We start from the raw sequence: 25,308 nt of genomic DNA, 5'->3' as shown, positions 1-25,308 counted from the left end.
TAAAAATCAAGATAAATTACTATTCTTGATTTTCTAAATCCATTAAAACATCTAGTTTATTACTTAAACATATTTGTACTAAGTGTTACAGTGATTCAGAAAACAGTTATTCAATTTCAATTATTTTTAGATAGCTTAAAAACAGTGGATTGAGTTATTTACATATGATATGTAAAGAAACAAATTTGGCATCAGAAAATGGAAGGTTAGCTTGTACTGAGTCTCATATCTTTAAGCTCAATTATTGGACACAATAGCTTTAAAAATTCAAGGACTAGCAGAGCAGCAAAAGGATGCCTGGGATAACATTTCCTCCACTCCTCTCGACTCCACAGAAATCCATCAATAAGATGGAATGAAAAAGACAAAACCAATAATTTTGCTGTGATCAGAATGGCATGGAAGGGATGACATTGATTCAAGTCAGAGTGAAATCAAGATCTGAAATTACAAACTATGGGGTTATTAAAAAACAAACAGACAAAAATAGGCTGAAGGCATAATCAGGCAGGAGATAATGGTTGTAGAACATAGGAGAATACTGAAGGAGTAAGTGAGAGACTGAATCAGAAGCAAAGTGATGTAGAAAAAGAATGTCAATCAGTAATGTTAGATCAGATAGCTGAAGAAGGAAAGACAAAGATAAAAGAAGAAAAAAATAAGAGGAAGAAGAGGAAGAGAAAGAGGAGGAGGAAGTGGAGGAAAAGAAAGAGGAGAAAGAAGAGGAGAGGGAAGGAGGATGGAGAAGGATAAAGAGAAGAAATACATACAGTAATGGCTGAATAAAATGTTATGCTTCCGGTGTAGAAGTCAACATTATAACTGCTCTTGACTGAATTCAATTTAGAAGGCTCGAAGATTATCAGAAGTACATGTATGTGTTCTGTCCAGATGATTGTATTTATCACATATTATTTAACTAAATGTGTACAGTTGACAAAGGTACAGCAAATACTTTTTCTTGAAAGTATTAATCACCAAAGAATAGCTCCTAAGCTGGACCTAATGTTACATGTTACATTTCTGTTAAGGACCCATGTATACTTGTACTATTTCTAGATACCCAAAGCCTTCACCTCTTTTTTTAATTTTTTTTAATGTTTATTTATTTATTTTGTGAGAAAGAGGGAGAAAGAAATGTGGGGGAGGAGCAGAGAGAGAGGGAGAGAGAGAGACTCCCAAGCATGTTCAGCACTGTCACACTGTCAGCACAGAGGCTGCGTGGGTTCGAACCTAGGAACCCTGAGATCATGACCTAAGGCAAAATCAAGAGTCAGATACTCAACCAACTGAGCCACCCACGAGCCTCCAAATCCCTTATTTCTATGCCTTTCTCAAGACTCTGTTTTTGAAGTTGTTTCTCATCTTTTCTTCTGCATAAAAAAATGCCCACATTTTATGGCCCATTAAAAATAATAGGATATAATAAAGTACATATCATAACATATCATTCATAAATTAGTACGTTATTCTCTGAGGAGTATTATTTGCCAAAAGTACATAAGCAGTGAACAGGTGTAGATGGCCTTACATCAAGGGAATGTGTATCTAATGGTGGATCTTGAGAAATTGGGGCTTAGTTTGGATAAGGCCTTTCCTTTTTTATATGATATTGAGAAATCGTTGTCTGTTCATAAATGAATTGCTGTTGAGATCATTTTGTATTGTATGAAATAATTGAGGGATATGTTGGATCTTATCCAGACATCTGGAAATGGGCAGACATGTTTCTCAAGAATGTTTCCTTAGTGACTTTGGCCTGAGGATTTACTTCGTTCTCCCAAAGGAAGAGAGTATGGGTTCCAAGTGACTTTCTTGTTTTATTTCTCAAAGAAAGGCTGTCCATAGGTCTCCCAGCCTTTCCCTGGAGGGTGAAGTATGATATACCTGAGTGTTTACAAACCTTGAAGTTTATGTTTTTCCTGGAAGCTCTAGGCATTCTAATGTTAGTTTAATCTTACTTGAGTCAGTGCTTGTCTCCAGTTACTCCTGAAGGCATGACGATAATTAACCATATGCTCATAGTTTTCAGGCTTCCATCTCTTTGCTTCCATTAGTGGTGAAATAAGATGAAGGCATTTACTGAGACAGGTCTGATTTTATAAAATTTTCAGTTGAGTCTTAAGTTTAGGAGGAAATTAGGATCTTTAAACCTGAAAACTCACACACACACACAATGAGTAAGATTAAGGAAAAAAAAAAAAAAAATACACTGTCACCTACAAGCTTCAAGCTGTTTCAATCTGCTTCAATACTCCCTTAAGGCAAATTGTTCCTTTTTTCTGGCAAGCCCAAGTAAATAGTCCTGTTTTGTTATGCAATGTAAAGCAAATACTGTTTTCTAACTTGAAATATTTTTGGCACTCTGGTTCCAGGGAATTAAAACCACTTTGGGGATAATAGTAAGCATGTGTCTTTGTTAAAGATACATTGCAGGATAGCAAACAAGTTTGCTTTTGGGAAAAAAAAAAGTGTTTTAGTAAGTAGGATAATGAGGACAAAAGAGTAACAAAAAGCAATTCCCCATTCATACCCTTTGAATGGGTTGTATCTTCTAGTAAGAGGGATGAGGGCTTGAGGTTAAATAATCCACATTCTTGAAAGATAAGTTTATTGCAATGCTTTGGGCACAAACAGAGTCAAATTCAGGTGGTCTAGCATGGAGCAATTGTATAGATCTGTCCATTCCCTGGAACTCACATCATTAACGGCTATTTGGATTGGCATCTTCTCTCCATTCTATATCTAGTAGTTATTTTTGTGTTTAATAAACTATTAATTTTGACTTATTTATTTATTGCTTGCCATATTACTGACCTCTTGAGTTTTTGAACAGATTCTTTGTTTTCCAGGTATTTAGTCACAAAAAATATTTTTTCCCAGTGGAATTGTCCCTTGTTTAAATTTGTAGAATGTCGTATAGGTTTAGATTTTTTTTTTAACTTTTGAGAGAAAGAGAGAGATCTCCAGCAGGGGAGGGTTAGAGAGAGAGGGGGAGACCAGAATCCAAAACAGTCTCCAGCCTCTGAGTTGTCAGAACAGCCTGACGCAGGGCTCGAACCCAGGAACTGTGAGATCATGACCTGAGCTTAAGTTGGACACTTAACCGACTGAGCCACCCAGGCACACTTTTTTTTTCTTTCTTTCTTTTTTCATTTTTAGTTTTCAGTAAATTAAACTAGTAAAAAACTGTTGAGCTTTTTAAAAGTTAAACAATATAAGAACATAAAGATGCATGGCAAAGCATACAGCATGCTGTAGTTTAGGTGTGATCAGGGTTGACGCTCTAAATTATTTGACAGCCTGTAGTGGGCTATCCTAAATTTGAAAGAATATCAGAAAGTTCAGATCATACCCTGACCAATACCCTCCATTGGTACATATGAGTCTTGGTATGTGATTTGTTAATGAATGGATTTTATAATCTGAGAAAATAAAAATGAAAGCCTGTGTCTAAAAGATATCTTAGATAATCATTTTGTTTTATTTATTAATGTAGAAAAACAGAAATGTCTTCAAGCCAGAAGGTGGTAGTCTAATTTACAGTGAGCAATCTACATTAAAATCTATTACAATCAGTTCCTGACTTGTATAGTTAGAAAAGGGAAAATAACCCACATAGTTAGTCATTTGTAAAAGCATTTTAGTAAGGTAGAGTCAAGAGAAATTAGCAGGTATTTTAATTTCCTATGGTATCCTCACTGGCTAACAATGAAACTATATCCATTTTTGTCCACTGACATTGTATACAATGTCTAACAACCCTGTGGCTAGACTCATAATAGAAATATAAGTATTTATCAAATTAGAACTTAAATTTACCCAATTTATTGATGCCTATTCTCATATTATTTTATGCATTTCCTTCAAGACAGCTCCAGATGCCCTTTGATCACTCATATACCAATTCATCTATTGAAAGTTTCTAAACTATTTTCAGAATTGTGGAACCATCAAAAAAAGTTCATACCAATTAGCAGTTCCTTTTTATTCTCCCTAACCCCAGACAACCATTCTCTCCCTTTATGCTCCCTAAACACAGACAACCTCTAATCTACTTTATGTCTTTAAAATTTTCACACAAAGGAAATTATAGAATAAGTGGTCTAATGTGACTTGCTTCTTTGACTTATTATACTATTTTCATGGTTCATCCATGTTTTAGCTTACTTTAGTACTTCATTTTTTATTATTGCTGAAAAATATTCCATTGTATAGATGTACCACAATTTACTTAATCTCTTCATCAGTTGATTGACATTTGGGCTATTTCTGGTTTTGGATATTACGAATAAAACTGCAATGAACATTTATCTGTGTATATGTGGATGTATGTTTTATTTTCCTTTGGGCATGAACCTACCAGTGAACTTGTTTTGTCAAATGGTAATTATATATTTAACATTTTGAAAAACTGCCAGACTGTTTTCCAAAGCAGCTGCACAATTTTACATCCCCACTAGCAGTGCATGAGGGCTCCAGTTTGTCTACTTTTGCTAAAACTTATTATCTGTTTAAATTACAGTCATCATAATGGATGTGAAGTATGATTTTTATTTCATTTCCCTGATGGCTGCTAATATTGAACATGTTTTATGTTTTATCAGCCATCTGTATACCTTTATTAGTACCTGGGTTGAAAATTGAGACTGATTCTCTGTCTTTAGATCCTGCAGACAAAATTAGGATGCTTTATACTACTGATATAATTACAAACAGCAACCTTTCTGATACTTAATGGCTTTAGTAAATAAGCCAGTAAGTAAGAGAATAGTACGCTTTCAACAGGAGAGGCCATTATGATGCTTTGCAGTTGTAGCATATCCTTAAGATAAATATTATTTTCTGTTAATTTGGCTACATAATTTAATTTTGTTCCAGATGAATGACAATATTTTGTTCATGTAGCTCCCTGCCAAAAACATCCTTCATTGCCTTTCCCATTTTGTAAGCTCTTATCCCAAACATTGAAAAGATAAGACAGAGTTGTCCCTTCTTTAGTGGTGAGGAGATGAAGGTATGTTCTCCATGAAGTCCTCTGGGTAGCTGTCAGAGTAGCTGTGAGTGTTACTGTGCCAGGCTAGTAGGATCAATTTCCTTGCCCATTTCTGGGGAAATTAGAATCCAGGAAATTAACTATAGCCATGGTTCTGAGTTATTTTGCCTGCCTTGTATCTTGAATGAACTGACCTTCTCTCCTTACTTCTACAAAAATGTATAAGGACCTCATTCATGCCTAACCAAACTTAATTCCCAGCTCAAAGGACGATGGGAGGGAAGAGAAACTCTTTCACTTTTTTTTTTTAAGTGCACGGGAATGGTAGTATTTTTACTTGGTTATGCCTCACACTTTCAGTATAATTATTTTGCTGAGGAAAGAGTATGGAACTGCAAAAAATAGCACTGTTATAGTTACTCTTTTTTTTTAATTATGCCTATTCTACATCCTTGAGTTCTAAAGGATGGTTAACTTTGTTTAATATTTTAGAATAGAATAGGCATTTTATTTAATTTTCAAACTACATATTATCTGCCAGGACCAATAACTCAAAGTTCTTATTCTACCTGTTCAACTGATTCAGGAACCTTAGTGTTCAAATTCACACACAGACATACACACACACACACAGACAAACACACACAACCCCACATTGTGTGAAAGCATCATAAAAATGACATGAATGCCTTGTTATCTCAATGGAATATTTTTCATGAATTTTAATTTTATGTATGTCTTTATTTGACTATTAGTTCATGACAAGTACAATTTTTATAGAGAGATACCGTTTTGAGAAAAAATACATTCTGAAATACTTTAAAATGTAGCAGCAGATTATGATTAAGGGTACTGACAGGTTGTCATCTATTACAAAAATAAGATGAAAGAGATTGTACCTTGACAATATGGTGTATTATGTACTCCAGTAAACCTGGAACTATGTCAGCAATGGAAAAGAAGCATCCGCTTCATCTCAGTGGTGATACCAGGTTTTTTTTTTTTTTTTTTTTTTTTGATATAGCAGGGAAAAAGTGGCCGTGAAGATTTGTCAAAGGCAGTAGACAAAGGACAATACAGAATGAGGGTAGATGAATGGTTCTGATTTGCATGGACTTTTTTAGAGCTATGCTCTTTCTCACTCTGTGAATGGTGCAGGAGCGAAATTCTGCTCACACTACTGGTAGAGTTAGCTTCATTTCTGACATGATTTGAAAGTGTAAAAAATACAAAAACAGGGCACCTGGGTGGCTCAGTCAGTTGACCATCCAACTCTTAGGCTTGAGTCATGATCTCACGATTCATGAGTTCGAGCCCACATTGGACTCTATGCTGATGGTGCAGGCCTGCTTGGGATTCTCTCTCTCTCTCTCTCTCTCTCCCCACTCTCTCTGTCCCTACCTCTCTTGGATGCTCTCACTGTCTCTCAAAATAAATAAAGAAAACTTAAAAAAAATTGAAAAAAATACAGTGGAGTGGATGATTTTTTAATTAATAACTGAAACATCTTTGACCATTACCAACCTCCCACATACTCACCTCAAGTAGAAACACCATATGATTTCTATAAAGATTTTATTGTGATTATGTATAAGAATTTTTCTCCATCATCTCTGGCCTAGGTGTCCATACAAATCACCCACATCCATCTCTTATAAATTGTTCTATTGAATGTATGAGAGGAGGCCACTCATAGTAAATGACTGGTTATACAATTCACCTGGAATCAGACCAGTTGAAACTAATGAGTTGATTGTTTGGATCCAGCTTTGTGTGGATTGAGAATAGGTGATAGGGGCTGTGGACTCATCTCTAAATGGTATTGTGAAAGAATACAGGCTTTTGAGAGTAGATGAAACCGTGTAAAACATCTTTAACTCCATCAGTCCTGTGACCATAGGTTTTAGTTTCCTTCTTAGGACAAGACGAAGAATAAAACAAACTTCACAGAGTAACTTTACAGATAAAGTGATGTATGCAAAACAGCACAATTCCTAGCAGAAAGGCAATGCCCAGTAAATGGTAGCTCTAGTATTATTGTTGGTGGATTTTTTCTCTCTTGTGTGCAAGAAAAACATTGAATAACAAAACTTAATCACCTTAAAGAAATCTAGTTCAAAAGACTTTAATATGGTTTTGCACTCCTAATAAGTCCTATTAACCATCCAACTACACATCTTAAACCTGTAAAAAACCCTTTTTTATCTACCTATTTTTAGAAGTGAATCATTCCTTTCTGAGATTCTTTGAGAGAAAAACAGAAGAAAAGCTCTGCCTGTTATAATTTTAATTTCTTAGCATGACTGCCAAAGCTATATATATTCTTCCTGAAATTAAGCAAGCTAAGAATAATAACTGAGGAAAACAGACAACATGAAGGGAAAACTGTAATAATTTGGTTATACTAAAAAAGGTACTCAAAGCACCTCTGAAAAATAAAACAGCTATCTTGTGTTATCCTAGTAATTTGGAACACAGTTTTAAGAAATAATTACTCTTGTTTTTCACATTGTCACTTTTATGTATTGAAATCTACATACTACCATTTATCTTTTCTGACAACATTTAAAGCACACCTTAGCTGGTAATTTATTTCATTTTCTTTTGTTTTTATATCACATTAGTTGAATTGAGTCTAAGAACTTACTGCATTAACTTCCTAAAAAAGTCTCTACCGTTTGATAGTTGGAAGCATGATGTTGGGCTTGTCTTTTTGATATTGTTGTAGTTTTTTATATGTTTACTTTTACTTTATGTCTTCAGATATAGTTTTAAGATAAAATTCATTATGGTTGTGCCTTGCAGGTATCTCTAACACGATTTTCAAAAGCATGTCTAAATTGTTGCACACTGTATACGTATTGAAAGTTATGAAAAAAAGAGACACCGTTTTCTTAAATAAAAATCAATTGCTTAATTGAGTTTTTTAAGGGAGAGGGGTGAAAACATTCGGTCTTTAATGACATGATTTTACAAAAACTGCTCTTGTGACAAATATACCACTTCATAGCTCAGTTTTCTGTGTGTAGTCAGCTATCATTCGTAGGCATCAAAATTATTCTATTTTTATTCTGGAAAGTGTGTGAAGAAATTATTGCTGAAATTGCATATAGATATACAAATATAGTAAAACCTTGGTTTGCAAGCATAACTTGTTCCAGAAACATGCTTGTAATCCAAAGTACTCACATATCAAAGCGAATTTCACAAACCATTGTCTCCCTTGGGATCACCTGACCTTCAGTGTCAGGTACTACTGGTATTGCAAGGCATCACTTGTTTATCAAGTTCAAATGTGTTAGAAATGTTTGCCTGTTTTGTGGAGCACTAGCAGAACAAGTTACTCACAATGCAAGGTTTTACTGTATATTTTAAATGCCTCTTCTATCCAAAAACCATGTCTTGTAGGTAAAAGCATATATTTATTCTTTTCTTTCCCCCATCAGATGTAGGTTCTGTCGAAGGACTTGCTTATCACAGAGCCTGGGATACACTGTACTGGACCAGCTCCACTACCTCATCCATCACCAGACACACAGTGGACCAGACTCGGCCAGGAGCATTTGACAGGGAAGCAGTCATTGCCATGTCAGAAGATGACCACCCACATGTGCTAGCCCTGGATGAATGCCAAAAGTAAGAAACAGTGAATTGTTATTTCTTCATTATAAGTCAAAGATCATCGAAGTGATGTTAATTTTTAAAAGAATTAACTTTAAAAACACAGGTTTTCTTTGAAGTGTTCTTTTCCCCACTTCATAAAGCTTTTTTTTTTTTTTTTTTTTTGTAATATGAGCATCGTAAATGTGAACAATTAGAATCTGGACTTGTGAAGTGCCAGGTATCAACTCAATCAGAATTCGAGCAAAAGCAAATTTAAATGATGAAAGGAAAAATAGAGACAATATTGTGAGGGAAAAGTATATATGAAGAATACATCCATGCATAGCTGATTGAAATGATAAATGTGAAAAAAATATTCACATGTATTAAAACCTAAAAAGTTTTTGTGTGATTTAATTAAGTAATTTCAATAACTAGGGATCTCTCCAATCGAAATGCAGAGAAAACAAACAACAACAACAAATCTTTGTGTGCAGCTATATTTTCAACAGTAGATACTTGATAACAGACTAAATTGTTCATATGTGTTTGATATTATACTGTGTAGGCATTTATAGTAATACTTATGAAGAATTCATGACAAGAGAAAATGCTCAGGCTATAATATAAAGTGAATAAAAACTAAGCAAATTAGAAGAAATTCATGTTTCAGGGGGATGCCATAAGGTAGCAATTATACAACAAAGAAGAACAAAGCTTGGGTTATGTAGAAAAAAGATACCCATGTATTTCTACTTTCTTACAATGTTAAGAACATTTGTTAACAACCAGAAAGTCCTTTTGTTCTTAAATTAAACAAATAAAGATCAGACTAATTTGGCTGTCACTAAATAGAAACAGAAGAGCTCTTTTTAGATGTGGTAAAAAAATTAAGAATAAATAAAACAATTACTGATAAACACTGACCCTGACCACTTGAAAGAAGTGCATAAACTACTCAGTGTGTGAATCACTAAATCCAGACACTTACAGAGCTAGAAGATGAGATTATACAATTTACTTGAAACTTTCATCTCAGAAATGAAGACTCTGAAGGTTGCAAGTTGATTCCTCACACAGCTCCAGTGACAGTTCAGATGGGTACAGCCCTTCTGGTGCCTGGGCAAAGCTAGCTCTGCTACAGCATTGACCTGTCACTATACAGTTTGGTTTTGAATTGACTGCATGGATCCTGACGGTTCACCAGGAGAATCTCAGCACAATTTTAACTGTTCTACAGCTAATCAAAGGGATTTCTTAGACGATTTTGAAATAAACATAAGAGAGATCACTGATAATATTATAAGTGATCAGTTTCATATAGTATCTATTACATAAGCTAAAATTACACTTTCATCTTGCATATAGTGAACTGTAAATTATAATTAAACACACCAACATGTTTTAATTGTAGAATTACATAGAACTAAAGTTTCAAGTATAAAAATATTTTCTCCTTATGCCTATCAGTGACATTTTCAAATCACTGTAGAAAATGTCAGTTAACAGAAATTTTAAAACAAAATCTTAAATTCTGGGTAAAAAAAAAACTATTTGAGTCCAAAACTTGATTCAGTTCCTACAATCTTAATCACTCAAGCTCTCTGGCCTCTGTTTTATTTTTGAAATAAAAGTTGAATTAAAGAAACACTAATACCTCAGAAATTCTGTAATTCTAAAGCCAATAATTTAAGAAAATACTGCAGGTAAACTGTTTATGTATTTAATACTTTATGCATACATTATAAATGCTTTATTTAAGTAATGTTTTATTTTTATTCTTTTAAAAGTCAGTGTGTGGATAAAACTGCATAATTTAAGAAAGTGGAATGTCATTTGTTTTTTGCAAATTTACTCATTCATATGACAAAAGATTTTGATACTTGCTCACTTAGAACACTTTTATGCTCCACAGGATAGAAGAAAAGGCTATGAAATATTTTAACAAAGAGCATAGTTGACCCAGCTTTTCTTAATTGGTAGGGGTTATACTTCAAATTAGCAAGTAGAAAGATTTTGTTGTGAATTGGAATATTGTTCAGTAGTAAATATTTGCATAATATTCAAAAACCACCTATTGAAAATTTTGTTGGCTGTAATTCTGCATGACGTTTAAATGATTACACATAGGAATAGTATATATGATCTTACTGTAAATATTAAATAGTTTTTCTTTGTCAGTATATATTAAGCATATTTTTTTCAGATATTTAAAGAGGGCTGCCTGTCAACCTCTCCCTCTTTCTCCTTTCTTCAGTTCTTCCTTTCCCCTTCTTTCCTTCCTTCTTTCCTTTTTTCCTTCCTTCTTTCCTTCCTTCCTAACTTCCTTCCTTCCTTCCTTCCTTCCTTCCTTCCTTCCTTCCTTCCTTCCTTCCTTCCTTTGTATCATTCTAAACAGCAATAATCAGTCTTCAAATAAACTCTTAGGGACAGTCTTATAGGTAAAAGAATAGAAAGAAAAACTATTTCAGTAAAAATAGGGATTAGAAACTGGAACTCTATAGACTCTCTACTCTTAACAGTGACTTGTAAAGGCTTCCTCAAAGAATAGATTGACAGACATTGATGTAAATCATTCTGTAAAATCTGTAAATAATAGATAATATTTTTAGGGAGTTGAGAATAACCTCTGAAATTCCAAAAGCAATACTGTTATTTATAGAAAAATTACATTGACAAAGAGACAAGAGAAAAAAAAAAGAAACTAAAGAAATATAGGAGTTTATTAACTGTATTTCTCTAAAGCATATACAAAGGAGAATGCAAAATTTAAAAGCAAACCAGGAAGGAAAAGAGATATTGATATTTACCAATTAAAGAAAAGAAATATAGTTAGGTTAAGAATGATATCTAAAACAATTTACTCAATCTGCTGAAACATGATATTAATAATTTAGAATACACTTGCAATTCATAGAAAATTTAAGATAACTGTTTTGTGTGTGATTTAAATAAATTCTTACTGTACATCAAACTGACTCAATTTAATTGTTATTTGAGAGAATGTACAAGATAATTATTTCTCAGAAATAGTTTCCAGGTTTTATTAAGAAACTGAGAAAAATATATATGCATATATAAATATATATTTCCACTTTTATTTAGACTTTGTTAAGGGTCATAGAATTGAGACAAATCTCTTTGCTTCTTTTTAAGTAGCTTGACATCACCATGTTCCTAATGTCTCTATTGTCAATGAAAGTTTTAATATATTATCACAATTTTTATTTTAATTAGCTTAATGTTTTGGACCAACTGGAATGAACAGCATCCAAGTATCATGAGATCCACCCTAACAGGAAAAAATGCTCAAGTGGTGGTCAGTACCGACATACTCACTCCAAATGGTCTCACCATTGACCACCGTGCAGAGAAGCTGTATTTCTCAGATGGCAGCCTAGGAAAAATTGAAAGGTGTGAATACGATGGATCCCAGAGATACGTAAGTTAACTGAGAATTTCTTGATTACAGATTTAAGCAATTATACATTTGAAAGAAATATGCTTTTTGCTTGTCTGAAATATGCCTATCAAGGGATTTCAAAATATGGAATTGTTTGAACCAATCCAACTGAATATAAAATGAAAAAGAAGACTGTGGATATAATTTTGAAAAATTTGTTCAAGTGCATTTGCTACCATAGAGACAGTGTAACTCTTACAAACTTTATTCTAAAGAAACAATAACTGAGTTTTTCCTAATTATTAATTGAAATGGAATTGTTAGAGTGATTGCATAAGCTTTATTATTAGTTTTTTTGTTTTGTTTTGTTTTTTAATGTGAAATAAAATTGGTTTGCTGCCCTAGGATAAAAGAACATTGGAAAAGAAGAAAATAATCCTCTTTCTGTGCTTGGGTCCATAAAGCAACCCAAAAAGTTTTGAAGAGAGAAGAATGGGAATCCTTTCATAGTCATGCATGTTCTCTCTTTCCTCTGAGTTCCAAATAATGTTAATGGAACATTTCTTTATGTTGCCCCTGTAGAGCCTTTACAGCAGGTATTTAGGGCCCATAGAATAGTCAGAGTCTAGTGTTCCCCACTTACCCTGGTAGTCTTTGGAAGTAGTCTTTGGAAGTAGTCTTTGGAAACTGGGAATGCTCAGGGCTCAGGAAGTTGAGATCTTGGTGGTAATAGGGCTGGAGAAACCTTTACCTGTTCAGCCCCAGCCTGGTGCATGCCTGAAGGACAAAATGATCCTGAGGCTCTTTACTCCTCCATTGCATTTCCTAAAGGGCCACATAGTAAATATTTTAAGCTTTGTGTGCCATGTTGTCTCTACACAACCAGAATGCCTCAAAGTACTAAAAGCAGATGTAGGGAATATGTAAATGAATGGGTGTGACAGTATTTCAGTAAAACTTGATTTACACAAACAAGCAATCAGCTAGCATGCCATAGTTTGTTAATGCCTAATCTCTATCATTAAGCGTACGGTTTAATTTAATTGAAGGTATACCTATAAAGATATATACATATATGCCTATATATTATATATGTGTATAAATATGCATTATATATTAATATATTATAGATACAGAAAAATTTCCCTGTGCAACTAATTATATATACACATATATGTATATATATTGTTATATGTAGCTATAGATATGTTTATGTCTACGTGTGTGTGAGAGAGAGAGAGGCAGAAACAGAGAGAGATAGAGAGTTTCTTGGATAAAGAAGAAATATATTGATTTACATTCTAGTACAGGTACCTCATCTAATTGTGGAGTGAGTACTTTGCGTAGTACTGATGTAGGACAGTTGAGTGCTTAAGGAACGTGAGAATAATGAGCTAAGACCTGATGAGTTCAATTTGTGTAAAGGCAATAGCTGTAATCAAATTCTTGATCTATCTTTTCCCATTAAAATCCATGTGGGATAATATCCAAAATAAGAGAAACTCACACAACTCAATAGCAAAAATACAAACAATCTGATTAAGAAAAATGGGCAGAAGAATGGAATAAACATTTTTCCCAAAAAGATATACAGATGGTCAACAAACATATGAAAAGATGCTCAACATTATTAATCATCAGGAAAATGCAAATCAAAACCACAATGAGATATTACCTCTTACCTGTGAGAATGGCTCGTGACAAAAGGACAAAAAAGTGTTGGAGAGGATGTAGAGAAAGAGGAACACTATGTACTGATGTTGAAAATGTAAATTGGTGCAGCCACTATGGAAAATGGTATGGAGGTTCCTCAAAAAATTAAAAATAGAAATACCACATAATTGAGCAATCCTGAGTATTTAAAACAACAAAACAAAAATACAAATTTGAAAAGGTATATGGACCCCTATGTTGATTGCAGCATTATTTACAAAAGGCAAGATGTGGTAGCAACCCAAGCATCCATCCGTAGGTGAATGAATAAAGAAATATGGTATATTTGTACAATGGAATATTATTCAGCCATCAAAAAGAGTGATATTTGCCACTTGCAATAGTGTGGATGGAACTTGATGGCCTTCTGCTAAGTGAAATAAGTCAGAAAAAGACAAATATTTTATGACCTCTCTTACATGTGGAATCATAAAAAACAAACTAACAAAACAACCTCATAGAAGTCATATTTTTACATATTCACACCAGAGGATATTGTGTATTGTTCAGTGACTTTAAGAAGCAGTCTACAAAACAAACAAACAAACAAAAAAAAAAAAAAAAGGAGAGGAAGCAGCAACAGCAGCCTACTTATTTTGTTTGTGAGGGTAGTTGAGTTGTGGAGAGGGACAACATTGCTATGTTATTTGTGTTAGCACAGCTTTAGTGGCCATACTTATGAGTGGCCATGCTTATGTTGCCTGCTGTCCTGCCTGAGGTTTTTCACCTTAGAATATTCTTTACTTCCACAGATTTCTTTCAGTGCTCATCATGTTCAGCTGCTCTGTATCAAGATAATGTTTTTTTTTATCCCTAGGGCCTTTGCCTCATGCCTTGGTTTGGAAGATATCCTCTGGGTTTTTCTACCCCATTTTCTGCAACTATGTTCCTTCTTCCCTTGTACACATATATTAGTTATTAACAAAATTAATATCCACAATAAAAAATGTATTTAAAAAACATGCTCACAGATACAGAGAACAGATTGGTGGTTACAAGAGGTGGTTGGAGATGGGAGAAACGGGTAAATTGTATTTCTTTTCTTCTTAATTTAAATAAATTAAATACATTTTTTTAACAAAATAAAATAGTAGCTATTAGATGAAAATTTGCTATCATCAGTAAAAAAAAATAACAATAAGGGCCACGTGACCTCAAGCAAATCATTAATCTTCATAAATTTTAGTTTTCCAATATGCGAAACTAACTCTACCTAACTTTCAGGGTTATTATGAGGATAAAATACAAAAAGTATATCCCTTAGAATACACCAAAGAAACTCTAAATGAACTTATTCGATAATGCATTTCAAAAAAATAGGAAAACAGGAAAATAATTGTCTGGATGTGGTATTATTTTCTCCTATGTCCTGATACAGAAAATGCTTCCATAGTGCCTTATAGTAATGCTTTATCCACTTCAATTTATTTTTTTGTATACCTCTTTGCTTTTATCCCCACAGTATATTCTTATGTATGGTAATTATAGTTACTCTAAGGGGTTCAGTCATCAGATCTCTAATATAACTTAAAGGATTTCTTTTGACATTAAAAAAATATATATATGCCTAGTTAAAGTTTCAACTCTCCACTTTGTATCCCTGTATAAACCAGTATATTTTCTGGCTGGCTATAGTTAAGAATATTGTATTGTATATTTGAAGTTGCTGAAAGAGATTTTAAATATTCTCACCACCATCACACACATACACAAATTCTAACTATATGAGGTGATGGATGCATTAACTAAACTCATTGTGGTAATCATTTTGCAACATATACAATATCAGATCATCATCTTGTACTTTAAACTTACACAATATTATATGTTAATTATATTTCAATAAAATTGGGGAAAAAAGGTTTCTTTCCTGTAGAGATGTTAAGTGTTGGCAAGAGAGCATTAGTTTAACGGTTATGGTTTTATTCCTGCATAGGACACCAACCAATTTTGTCTCAAATAACAAAGAATTACATATACTTTTCCTCTACTTCTTCCATAAAGTAGCTTTATCATCATCATCAAAAAAAAACTATCAGATCCAAAAACTGACAAAATATTTCAAAATTTATTACATTGTTATAGCCATCTAGATTTCCTTATCTTTATTTTCATTGATTTCTACTTAATTTAAGATAAATGTAATGTTTTGGTAATACAATGAACAATAGATTTTTAAAATCCTCTAATGTTGTTTTCAAAATTTAATCTAGAGACTATTTATTAACTCTTTTAAAGATTTTGTCTATTCTGTGAGTCTATTTTTGTTTTGTTTGATGATTTGTTCTTTAGGTTCCACATGTAAATGGGAGCATACAGTATTTGACTTTCTCTGACTTATTTCATGTAGCATAATACCCTCTAGGTCCATCTATGTTTTACAACAGACACAAGATTGTTCTTTTTTATGGCTGAGTTATATACCAGTAAAGATTTCACCTCTCCATTTTGCACTCCTGTCCAAACCAGGATACTTTCTAGCTGGCTGTATTTAACAATACTGTATTGTTATGTATGAACCTGCTGAAAGAGATTTTAAATATTCTCACTGCCACCACATATTTATATTATTTATATTTATTTTTATGTTTATATTTATATATATCACATATTCTTTATGCACTGATCTATCAATGGACACTTATGTTGCTTACACATCTTGGCAATTGTAAATAATACTGCAATGAACATATGGGTGCCTATATCTTTTCAAATTAGTGTTTTTGTTTTCTTTGGTTAAATACGCAGAAGTGGAATTGCTGAATTATATGGATTTTTATTTTCAATTTTCTGAGGAACCTCCATATTCATTTCCATACTGGCTGCATCACCATAAGCACACGACCATTTCCATTTCTCCACATCCTTGCTAACACTTAATATTTCTTGTTTGTTTGTTTGTTTGCTTTTGATACTAGCCATTCTGGCAGGAATGAGCTAATATTTTATTCTGGTTTTGATTTGTATTTCCCTGATGATTAGTGATGTTGAGCATCTTTTCATGTATGTTTTGGCATACATCTGTATATTCTTTGAAAACATGTCTGTCTATTCATGTCCTCTTGCCCTTTTTATTTGAATTCAATATTTTGTTGAGAATTTTGACATGTATGTTTATGAAGGATATCGGGCTGTAATTTTCTCTTTTTTTGCAGTGCCTTTGTCTGGTTTTGGTATCAGAATAATGCTGCCCTCGTAGAATAAATTTGGAAGCATCCCTTCCTCTTTAACTTTTTGGAATAGTTTGAGAAGAATAGGTATTAACTGTTCTTCATATGTTTAGTAAAATGTTTTTTGGGAGGTTTTTGATTACTCATTCAGTTTGCTAGTAATCCTTCTGTTCACATTTATTCTATTTTTTTTTTTTCTGATTCAGTCTTAGAAGATTGTACATTTCTAGGAATTTATCCTTTTTCTTCTAGGTTGTCCAATTTGTTGGCATACAATTATTCTTAGTAGTCTCTTATAATCCTTTGTATTTCTGTGTTGTTAGTTGTAACTTGGACTCTTTGATTTCAAATTGTATGTATTTAGCTCCTCTTTTTTTTCTTGATGAATTTGGTTAAAGATTATTAATTTTGTTTAGTCTTTTTCTTCCTTATTTTTTTCAATGCTTATTTCTTTTTGAGAGAAAGAAAGAGAGAGAGGCAGCGTGAGCAGGGGAGGGGCAGAGAGAGAGGGAGACACAGAATCCGAAGCAGGCTCCAGGCCCTGAGCTGTCAACACAGAGCCTGACGCAGAGCTCCAACTCATGAGCAGTGAGATCATGACCTGAGCCAAAGTCAGTTGCTTAACCTGCTGAGTCACCCAGATGCCTCAATTATGTTTAGCCTTTTAAAGAACTTTATTTTAGTTGTATTGATCTTTTCTATTTTTTTGTCTTTATGTCATTTATTTCTGCTCTGATGTTTATTATTATCTTCCTTTTACTAATTTTGGGCTTTGTTTGTTCTTTTCTGGTTCCTATATATATATAAGGTTAGGTGTTTATTTGAAGTTTTCTTGTTTCTCAAGGTAGGACTGCATCGCTTCTAAACTTCCCTCTTAGAAATTTTTTTTTTTTTTTTTGCCGAGTCCCATAGATTTTAGAGTATTTTGTGTCCAATTTCACTTGTCCCCATGTATTTTTTTATTTCCTCTTTAATTTCTTCATTGATTCATTGCTTAGTAGCGTTGTTCAATCTGTACATTTTTGTGAAATTTTACTTTTTCTCTTGTAACTGATTTCTAGTTTCCTACCATTGTGGTAAGGAAAAATACTTCTTAAACTTATTGAGACTGGTTTTGTAGCCTAACATGTGACCTATCCTGGAGAATGTTTCATGTGCACTTGAAAGCAATATATTTGGCAGTTTGGGGATGGAATGTTCTGTATATATCTATGAAGTCCATCCGTTCTAATGTAGTTGAAGGCCAATGTTTCCTTATTTATTTTCTGTCTGGATAATCTATTCATTGATGTATCTGGGGTGTTAAAATCTCCTACTATGACTGTATTACTGTCAATTTCTCCCTTTATGTCTGTTAATATTTACTTTAAATTTTTAGGTACTCCAGTGTTAGGTGAATAGATATATTTACAATCGGTATATTCTCTTGGGGGATTGATCCCTTTATCATCATGTCATGTCCTCTTTGTTTCTTGTTATAGTTTGTTTTAAAGTCTGTTTTTGTCTGCTATAAGTATTGTTACCCACATTTCTTTTTGCTTCCATTTGCATGGAGATATCTCTTTCCATCCCTTTACTTTCATCCTGTATGTCTGTAGGTCTGAAGTGACTGTCTTGTAGACAACATAGACATGGAACTTTTCTTTTTTAATCTATTCACCTATGTCTTTCGGAAGGTAGTATGCTCAACATTGTACCACCAATGCCACCCATTCTATGTCTTTTGATTGACACATTTAGTACATTTACATTTGTAGTAATTATAGTAATTATTGATAGGTATGTAATTGCCATTTTGTTAATTGTTTTCTAACTGTTTTTTGTAGTTCATGTCCTTTTCTTCTTCTCTTGCTTTCTTCCCTTATGATTGATGTTCTTTAGTGTCATGTTTAGATTACTTACTCTTTATTGTTTGTATAATTATATAGTTTTTCATTTGTGGTTACATTGGTGTTCATATATATTACACTATTATATATATATATATATTACATATATGTTATATACATATATATTTCATATATATTATATGTGTATATATTACATATGTGTAATATATAATATATATGTAATATACGGAAGTATATATTACATATAATAAGTCTACTTTAAGTTGAGGGTCCCTTAAGATCAAACATATTCTAAGGGCGCCTGGGTGGCTCAGTCAGTTGGGTGTCTGACTCTTGATTTTGGCTCAGGTGAAGATTGCTAGATTGTGGGATTGAGCCCCACATCAGGCTCTGTGATGGGTGTGGAGCCTGCTTAAGATTCTCTCTCTCTTGGGATGCCTGGATGGCTCAGTCGATTAAGCATCTGACTCTTGATTTCAGCTTAGGTCATAATCTCACAGTTTATGATGAGTTCCAGGCCCATGTAGGGCTCTTCACTGACAGCACAGAGCCTGCTTGGATTCTCTCTCTCCTTTTCTTTCTGCCCCTCCCATGTTTATGACCTCTCTCTCTCTTTTTCTGTCTCTCAAAATAAATAAATAACCTTTCAAAAAAGACAAAAAAAAAAAAAAAGATCATTTCTCTCTCTCTCTCTGCCCCTCTCCCCAACTCACTCATGCTCTCTTTCTCTAAAATAAAAAGGGGCAGCTGGGTGACTCAGTCAGTTAAGTATTTGACATTTGGTTTTGGCTCAGGTCATGATCCTGAGGTTTGTGGGTTCAAGCCCCATATCAGGCTCCACACTGACAGCATGGAGCTTGCTTGGGATTCTCTCTCCCTTTCTCTCTGCCCCTCCTTTGCCTGCTCTCTCTGTCTCACTCTCAAATAAATAAACTTAAAGATTTTTAAATAAAATTAAAAAAATACAAAACACGTTCTAAAACACTAAGTTAGTACTATCTAACCATGTTTTATAGTTTTGAGGTCATACTTTACATCTTTAAATTTTGAGTATTTTTTTAATGTTTATTTTTGAGAAAGAAAGAGGAGCAGAGAGAGAAATAGAGGATCTGAAGCAGGCTCTGCATTGACAGCAGCAAGCCCAATGTGGGGCTCGAACTCGTGAACTGTGAGATCTCATGACCTGAGCCAAAGTCAGATGCTCAACCAACTGAACCACCCAGGTGCCCCTGTGTATTCTTTAACTAATTGCTGTACCTATAGTTGATTTTATTCCTTTTGTCATTTACCCTTCATACTAGCTTTATAAGTGGTTGATCTACTACCTTTATTATATATTTACTTTAGTAAGAGTTTTTTTCTTTTATAATTTTCTTATGTCTAGTTATGGCCTCTTCTTCTTTTTAAAGAAGTCCCTCTGTCGGCTGCCTGAGTGGCTCAGTCAGTTAAGCAACCAACTCTTGATTTCGTCTTAGGTCATGATCTCATGGTTCATGAGATCGAGCCCTCGGTTTGGCTTTGTGCTGACAGCATGGAACTTGCTTGGGATTCTCTCTCTGCCCCACTCTCTCTCAAAATAAGTCAATAAACATTAAAAAATAAGAGGTCCCTTTCACATTTTTTGTAAGGCCGATTTAGTTGTGATGAGCTACCTTAACTTTGTCTGAGAAACTCTTTATCTCTCCTTCAATTCTGAATTAAAATCTTGCCAGGTAGAGTATTTTTGGTTGTAAGGTTTTTTGTTTTTGTTTTTGTTTTGTTTTTTCCAGCACTTTGAATATATTGGGCTACTCCCTTCCAGCCTACACATTTTTTGCTGAAAAATTCACTGATTGTCTTAGGGTTGCCTTGTATGTAACTAGTTACTTTTGTCATATTGCTTTTAAGATTCTCCATTTTTAAATTTTGACATTTTAATTATAACATGTCTTGGTGTAGACTTCTTTGGGTTCATTTGGTTTGGAGCTCTCTAGAAGTCTGTTTCCTTACCTAGATTAGGGAAGTTTTAGCTATTATTTCTTAAATGTTTGTATTAAATTCTTCAGTTCTGATTTCTAAAAGTATACTCTCTGTCTCATTCTTAAAGTTCTCATCGTTTTCATCCTTTCTTCTGAGTTCTGTGAGTGTCTTTATGACCATTACTTTGAACTCTTTATTAGATAGATTGCTTTTCTCAATTCAGTTCAGTTTCTGTTTTGGTTTGTTTTGTTTTTTCCTCTGAGGTTTCCTCTTTTACTTAAATTAGAATATATTCCTCTGTCTCCTCATTTTGCCTGACTCTCTGTGTTTATTTCTATATATTGGGTAGACCAACTATATCTCCTAGTGTTGAAAGTAGTGGCTTTATGTGGAAGGTATCCTATGGAGCCCAGAAGAACATTCCCCTCTGGTCACTGGAATCAGGTCCTCCAGTGGTAACCCCTGTGTGCCATTCTCTTGTGGCTGAGTTGAGACTGCTGTGGGCACACTTGTGGGTGGGGTTGTCTCTCACACCCTGGAGTAGGAGCCATTTTGGGGGTAGCACCAGTCCAGGCTGAGGCCACCTGCAGGATGCCGCAAGGGGGAGCTGCTTTGAGGGTGTGCTGGTCCTAGGCAATGCTGCCGCTGGGTGCAGCAGCATGGGAGTTGCATTGGGGTGTCATCATTCACCTGAGGCCACTCAGTAAATGCAGTGGTGTAGGAACCACTTTAGAGGGAGCAGGTGTGCTGTCTTGGCCATCTCTCTCTCTGTTTCAGTGCAAATGCAGTGGAAACAGAACTTAGATGATTCCAAATTTTCCATTATTGCATTTATCTTAGTTTCATTAAAATTATTATAATAAGGAACCTCAAAATTTCAGGCCAATGAAAAAAATACTTAATAGCTATTTATAAAAGTGTCCCTTCCCCTACTTCCTTCCGAAAGCCATAAAAGTCCCAACTAATATTTCTCCCCCATAATCCCTCCTTAAAGACAGAGTGATTATTTTTCAAGATAATGATTTTTCCAGGCTACCTATGTCACAGATTTCTTACTTGAAGATAAGCTGAACAATGTTTTATTTTAATGTAGTAAGTGGAAGAAGACTGATCTCTGTGCATACTGGCTTGTGGGTGGATTGTTGTTTGTTTGTTTGTTTGATTTATTTGTTTGTATGTTTTCAAGGCTGTTCCAAGGCAAATGTAGATACTAGCACTTAACTCATGACACTGTTCCTAAAGTCCTGTTTTATAGAAAAAGAAAACTAGTTTTTTTTTCTTTTTTTAAATAATCCTCTGTGTATGAATTTAAGGTCTTCAGAATAAGAAAAGGTTGGAGGTAAATTAATAACTGCAATTCTGTTTTGAATATAAGATTTGACCTCAATATTAAGAATTATAATTGAAATGTCAAATATTTATTTTGGTATTGTTAGCCATCTTTGAATGAACATATATTTTATCCACTTAACTAGATTTAAGGACATGGCTCATCTTTTCTACATATTTAAATTCACAGTGACTTCTAATTTTCACAAAATTAGAAAACATTATTTGTGTTGATTTTAACTGTTATTTGTTTTTATACATAATAATGAACACTCCCCACCTCACCATTTCTGCCAGATGATTCTCTAAGCACACCTTTGAACATTTTCATTTTTGATTTCACTGAAGGTACTTGATGAGACAACTTATTTTAGTTTTAAGCATTTTTTTTTCCTTTTTAAGGCAAAATTTATTCATGAATTCTGTTTTTAGGTCTCAACTTAGGCTTCTGAAATAAACCTGAACCAATCAGTTTTTCTTTCTTTCTTTTTTTTTTTTTCCTCTGAAAAATACTTCAAATACTTAGTGAAATTCTTAGTTAAAATTGTCATTTTCAAGATAGACATTACCACTTTGGTTAAGTTAATTTACTTTGTACAATACTTTTGCATACACGAGATATAATTCAAGTCTCCATGCAGTTAAGGAAACAGTTAGGATCTGACCTTTCTATAGATGTTACATGGATTTAGGGCTAGAGTTAGTCTTTACCAAAAAAGGCAGAATTTTCTATGTCTTTGTTTACTTTAATAATGGTATTATCTAAGAAAATTGCTTGGTTAAATGGCCCTCCATGATGACCTGACCGTGATAATTTGAAATGCAAAGAAAACACTGAAAAATTTTTGTTTTCCTGGGTGTATGTAACCCATCCTCCAATAAATAACACATAAAAACTCAATTTTCATTACCTTCAGTCTTTATGTTCCATTACTTTACCATGTTCATTGGATAAAGGCATATGTATGGGTCCAAAGTTACCTCATTCTTTTGCCAGTTATCAGGATCCTGTGGTTGCTATGCCATAGTGTTTGTGGTCAGTGACATGGAATTATCATTAAATTGTATACTTTACAGTATCCACTGTCTCTTATGTTTTAATTATTATTTTGTAACCAGAATATGAGCTATTTATTCCTGAATGCCATTTTATAAATTGACTTCAATTTCTGGGTATCTATTATACCTTTAATTGCCTATTTTAATGATTAATTAGCTGTTTTTGTAATCTGTTATTAATATAGCCATAGAACTATAAGACTAAGAGTATAAGTGGGGAGCTAGGTCATCTCTTGTTGTCTTTAGAAAAGGTCAAAGATGCAATCTGGCTTAAGTTTAAAAATTTAGTAACAACATATTTCCCTTGAAGAAAAGAATCGTATTTATTCTGAAAAAATATTCTAGGAATATATAGCCTAATACTATAGAAGTCTTACAACACTAGAAACTATCTTGTTATATGATTACTGTTGAATAAACAGAACAGTTTTTTTGATACCCTATCCATTTAGGACTTTTGGTTTTTCTCAGTTATATCTTTTAACTAACTTATATGTAGAAATGTTTGACCAGTATCAATTGTTAATTTGAATTGTGCCTGTGCCTTTTAGTTGAAGCCTTAGAAATCAAAGGATACCTTTTAGAGCAGATTTCTTCTTAGATTCTCATAGAAGCTAAGTGCTCCATATCTGAATAATTCCTATGTAGCCAGTTGAGATCATTCATTAGACTTCAATTGAGCATCTGTGCTTGTTCCTTGTGTGTGTGTGTGTGTGTGTGTGTGTGTGTGTGTGTGTGTGTATGTGTTTCCTATTCATTCCTCACTCCTATTTTGCTACCCTTGGGCAACCATACTAATGTGATTGATATATATCTTTTGAATTTGTATATAGTTTTTTTAAACAGGTCAGCAAACCAACGTAATGAATTTTATTTTTTATATTTTGGCATGTATTGTAAAAGGCACTGCAGAAATGTATGATGGGGAAAACCATGGGATTAAAAGGAATGACATTTAGGAAGTAGAAAGTAAAGTTATGAAGGTTTAAAACTTCTTTGAAAGACTTAAGATTCTGACCATGAAATATCAAGTAGAGACATGAAACATTTCAATCTGTAAAGTCAAAAAAGGTAGAGACAAGGCAAAATCAAGGAGTGGCCAGAGAAATAATAATTGCAGAAAAGAACATTTCCTTTGCATAATTGTGTGGGGTTTGTTTGTTTGTTTAATTTTGGGTGAAACAAATGACAGCAAAGAAATGCAGGTGGAACGAGAGAGGGAGAGACAGAGAGAGAGAGAGAGAGAGAGAGAGAGAGATCAAATGTCCCCAGGGAAACTAGGGAAATTGTTATTTACTGCATTGTATCTTAAAGCTTTTAATATTCTCATGCACATTGTAAATCTTCAATGAGGAAAATAGCAGAGTGTTTTGTTTTGTTTTCTGTTTTTGAAGTAGGCTTCATGCCTAGCGTGGAGTCCAACCAACATGGGGCTTGAACACATGACCCTGAGATCAAGACCTGAGCTGAGATCAAGAGTCAGACACTTAACCAACTAAGCCACCCAGGCACCCCAAGAAAACTATTTTTTAAAGATTGTGTACTATGGGCTTAAGCATTGTAGAAATTTGAAAAATACTGGTGTATGACTTACTAATCATTTAGTTCATCACGGGAAAATTATGTAATCCATAACTAATCAGTAGATTAGGGAAAAAAAATCTTTTCAAAAATTAGAAAAAATCAGTAAAAAAAGATCTGTTTTTAAAAATAAATTTAACTTTTGAAATTTAATTATCTACTAATATTTACTTTAAAAAATTTATCCATATTTAATTTCTCTGCCAAACTCTGAGTTAGGTTTTAATATTCTATTTTACCTTAGAGTGAGGTCATAATAAAATGGAAGCATACATGGTTTAAGTCTGACTTGTACTGATATAAATATAATAATTTGTTGGGTTTTTCTAACTTAAATTTTTTTAATCTTTATTTATTTTTGAGACAGAGAGAGAGAGAGGAGGTGAGGGGGAGAGAGAGAGGGAGACACAGAATCTGAAGCAGTTTTCAGACTCTGAGCTCTCAGCACAGAGCCTGACGCGGGGCTCAAACTCATGAACAGTGAGATCATGACCTGAGCTAAAGTCACATGCTCACCTGACTGAGCCACCTAGGTGCCCCAGGTTTTTCTAAATTTAAATACCACATTAACTTGCATGGGATTCTACCTACATATTTATTGAGGAAAGCATTCTCTGCTTAACAGTATATAATTTAATATTCCTG

General features: G+C 33.7%; 1 protein-coding gene across 1 annotated transcript in view; it reads left to right on the top strand.

Moving 5' to 3' along the window:
* Positions 1-25,308, top strand: part of LRP1B (LDL receptor related protein 1B) — a 1,866,249-nt gene that overhangs the window by 1,508,406 nt on the left and 332,535 nt on the right. Inside the window, exons 42-43 of the mRNA XM_042994392.1 lie at positions 8,443-8,632; positions 11,837-12,041. Coding sequence (XP_042850326.1) covers positions 8,443-8,632; positions 11,837-12,041 — 395 coding nt within the window. The remainder of the gene's footprint in view (positions 1-8,442; positions 8,633-11,836; positions 12,042-25,308) is intronic.

The sequence above is a fragment of the Panthera tigris genome, chromosome C1, assembly GCF_018350195.1.
Source record: "Panthera tigris isolate Pti1 chromosome C1, P.tigris_Pti1_mat1.1, whole genome shotgun sequence".
NCBI classification, from domain to species: Eukaryota; Metazoa; Chordata; class Mammalia; order Carnivora; family Felidae; genus Panthera; species Panthera tigris.
The sequence above is the reverse complement of the archived record's forward strand: the minus strand, read 5'-3'. Positions and strand labels throughout refer to the sequence as shown.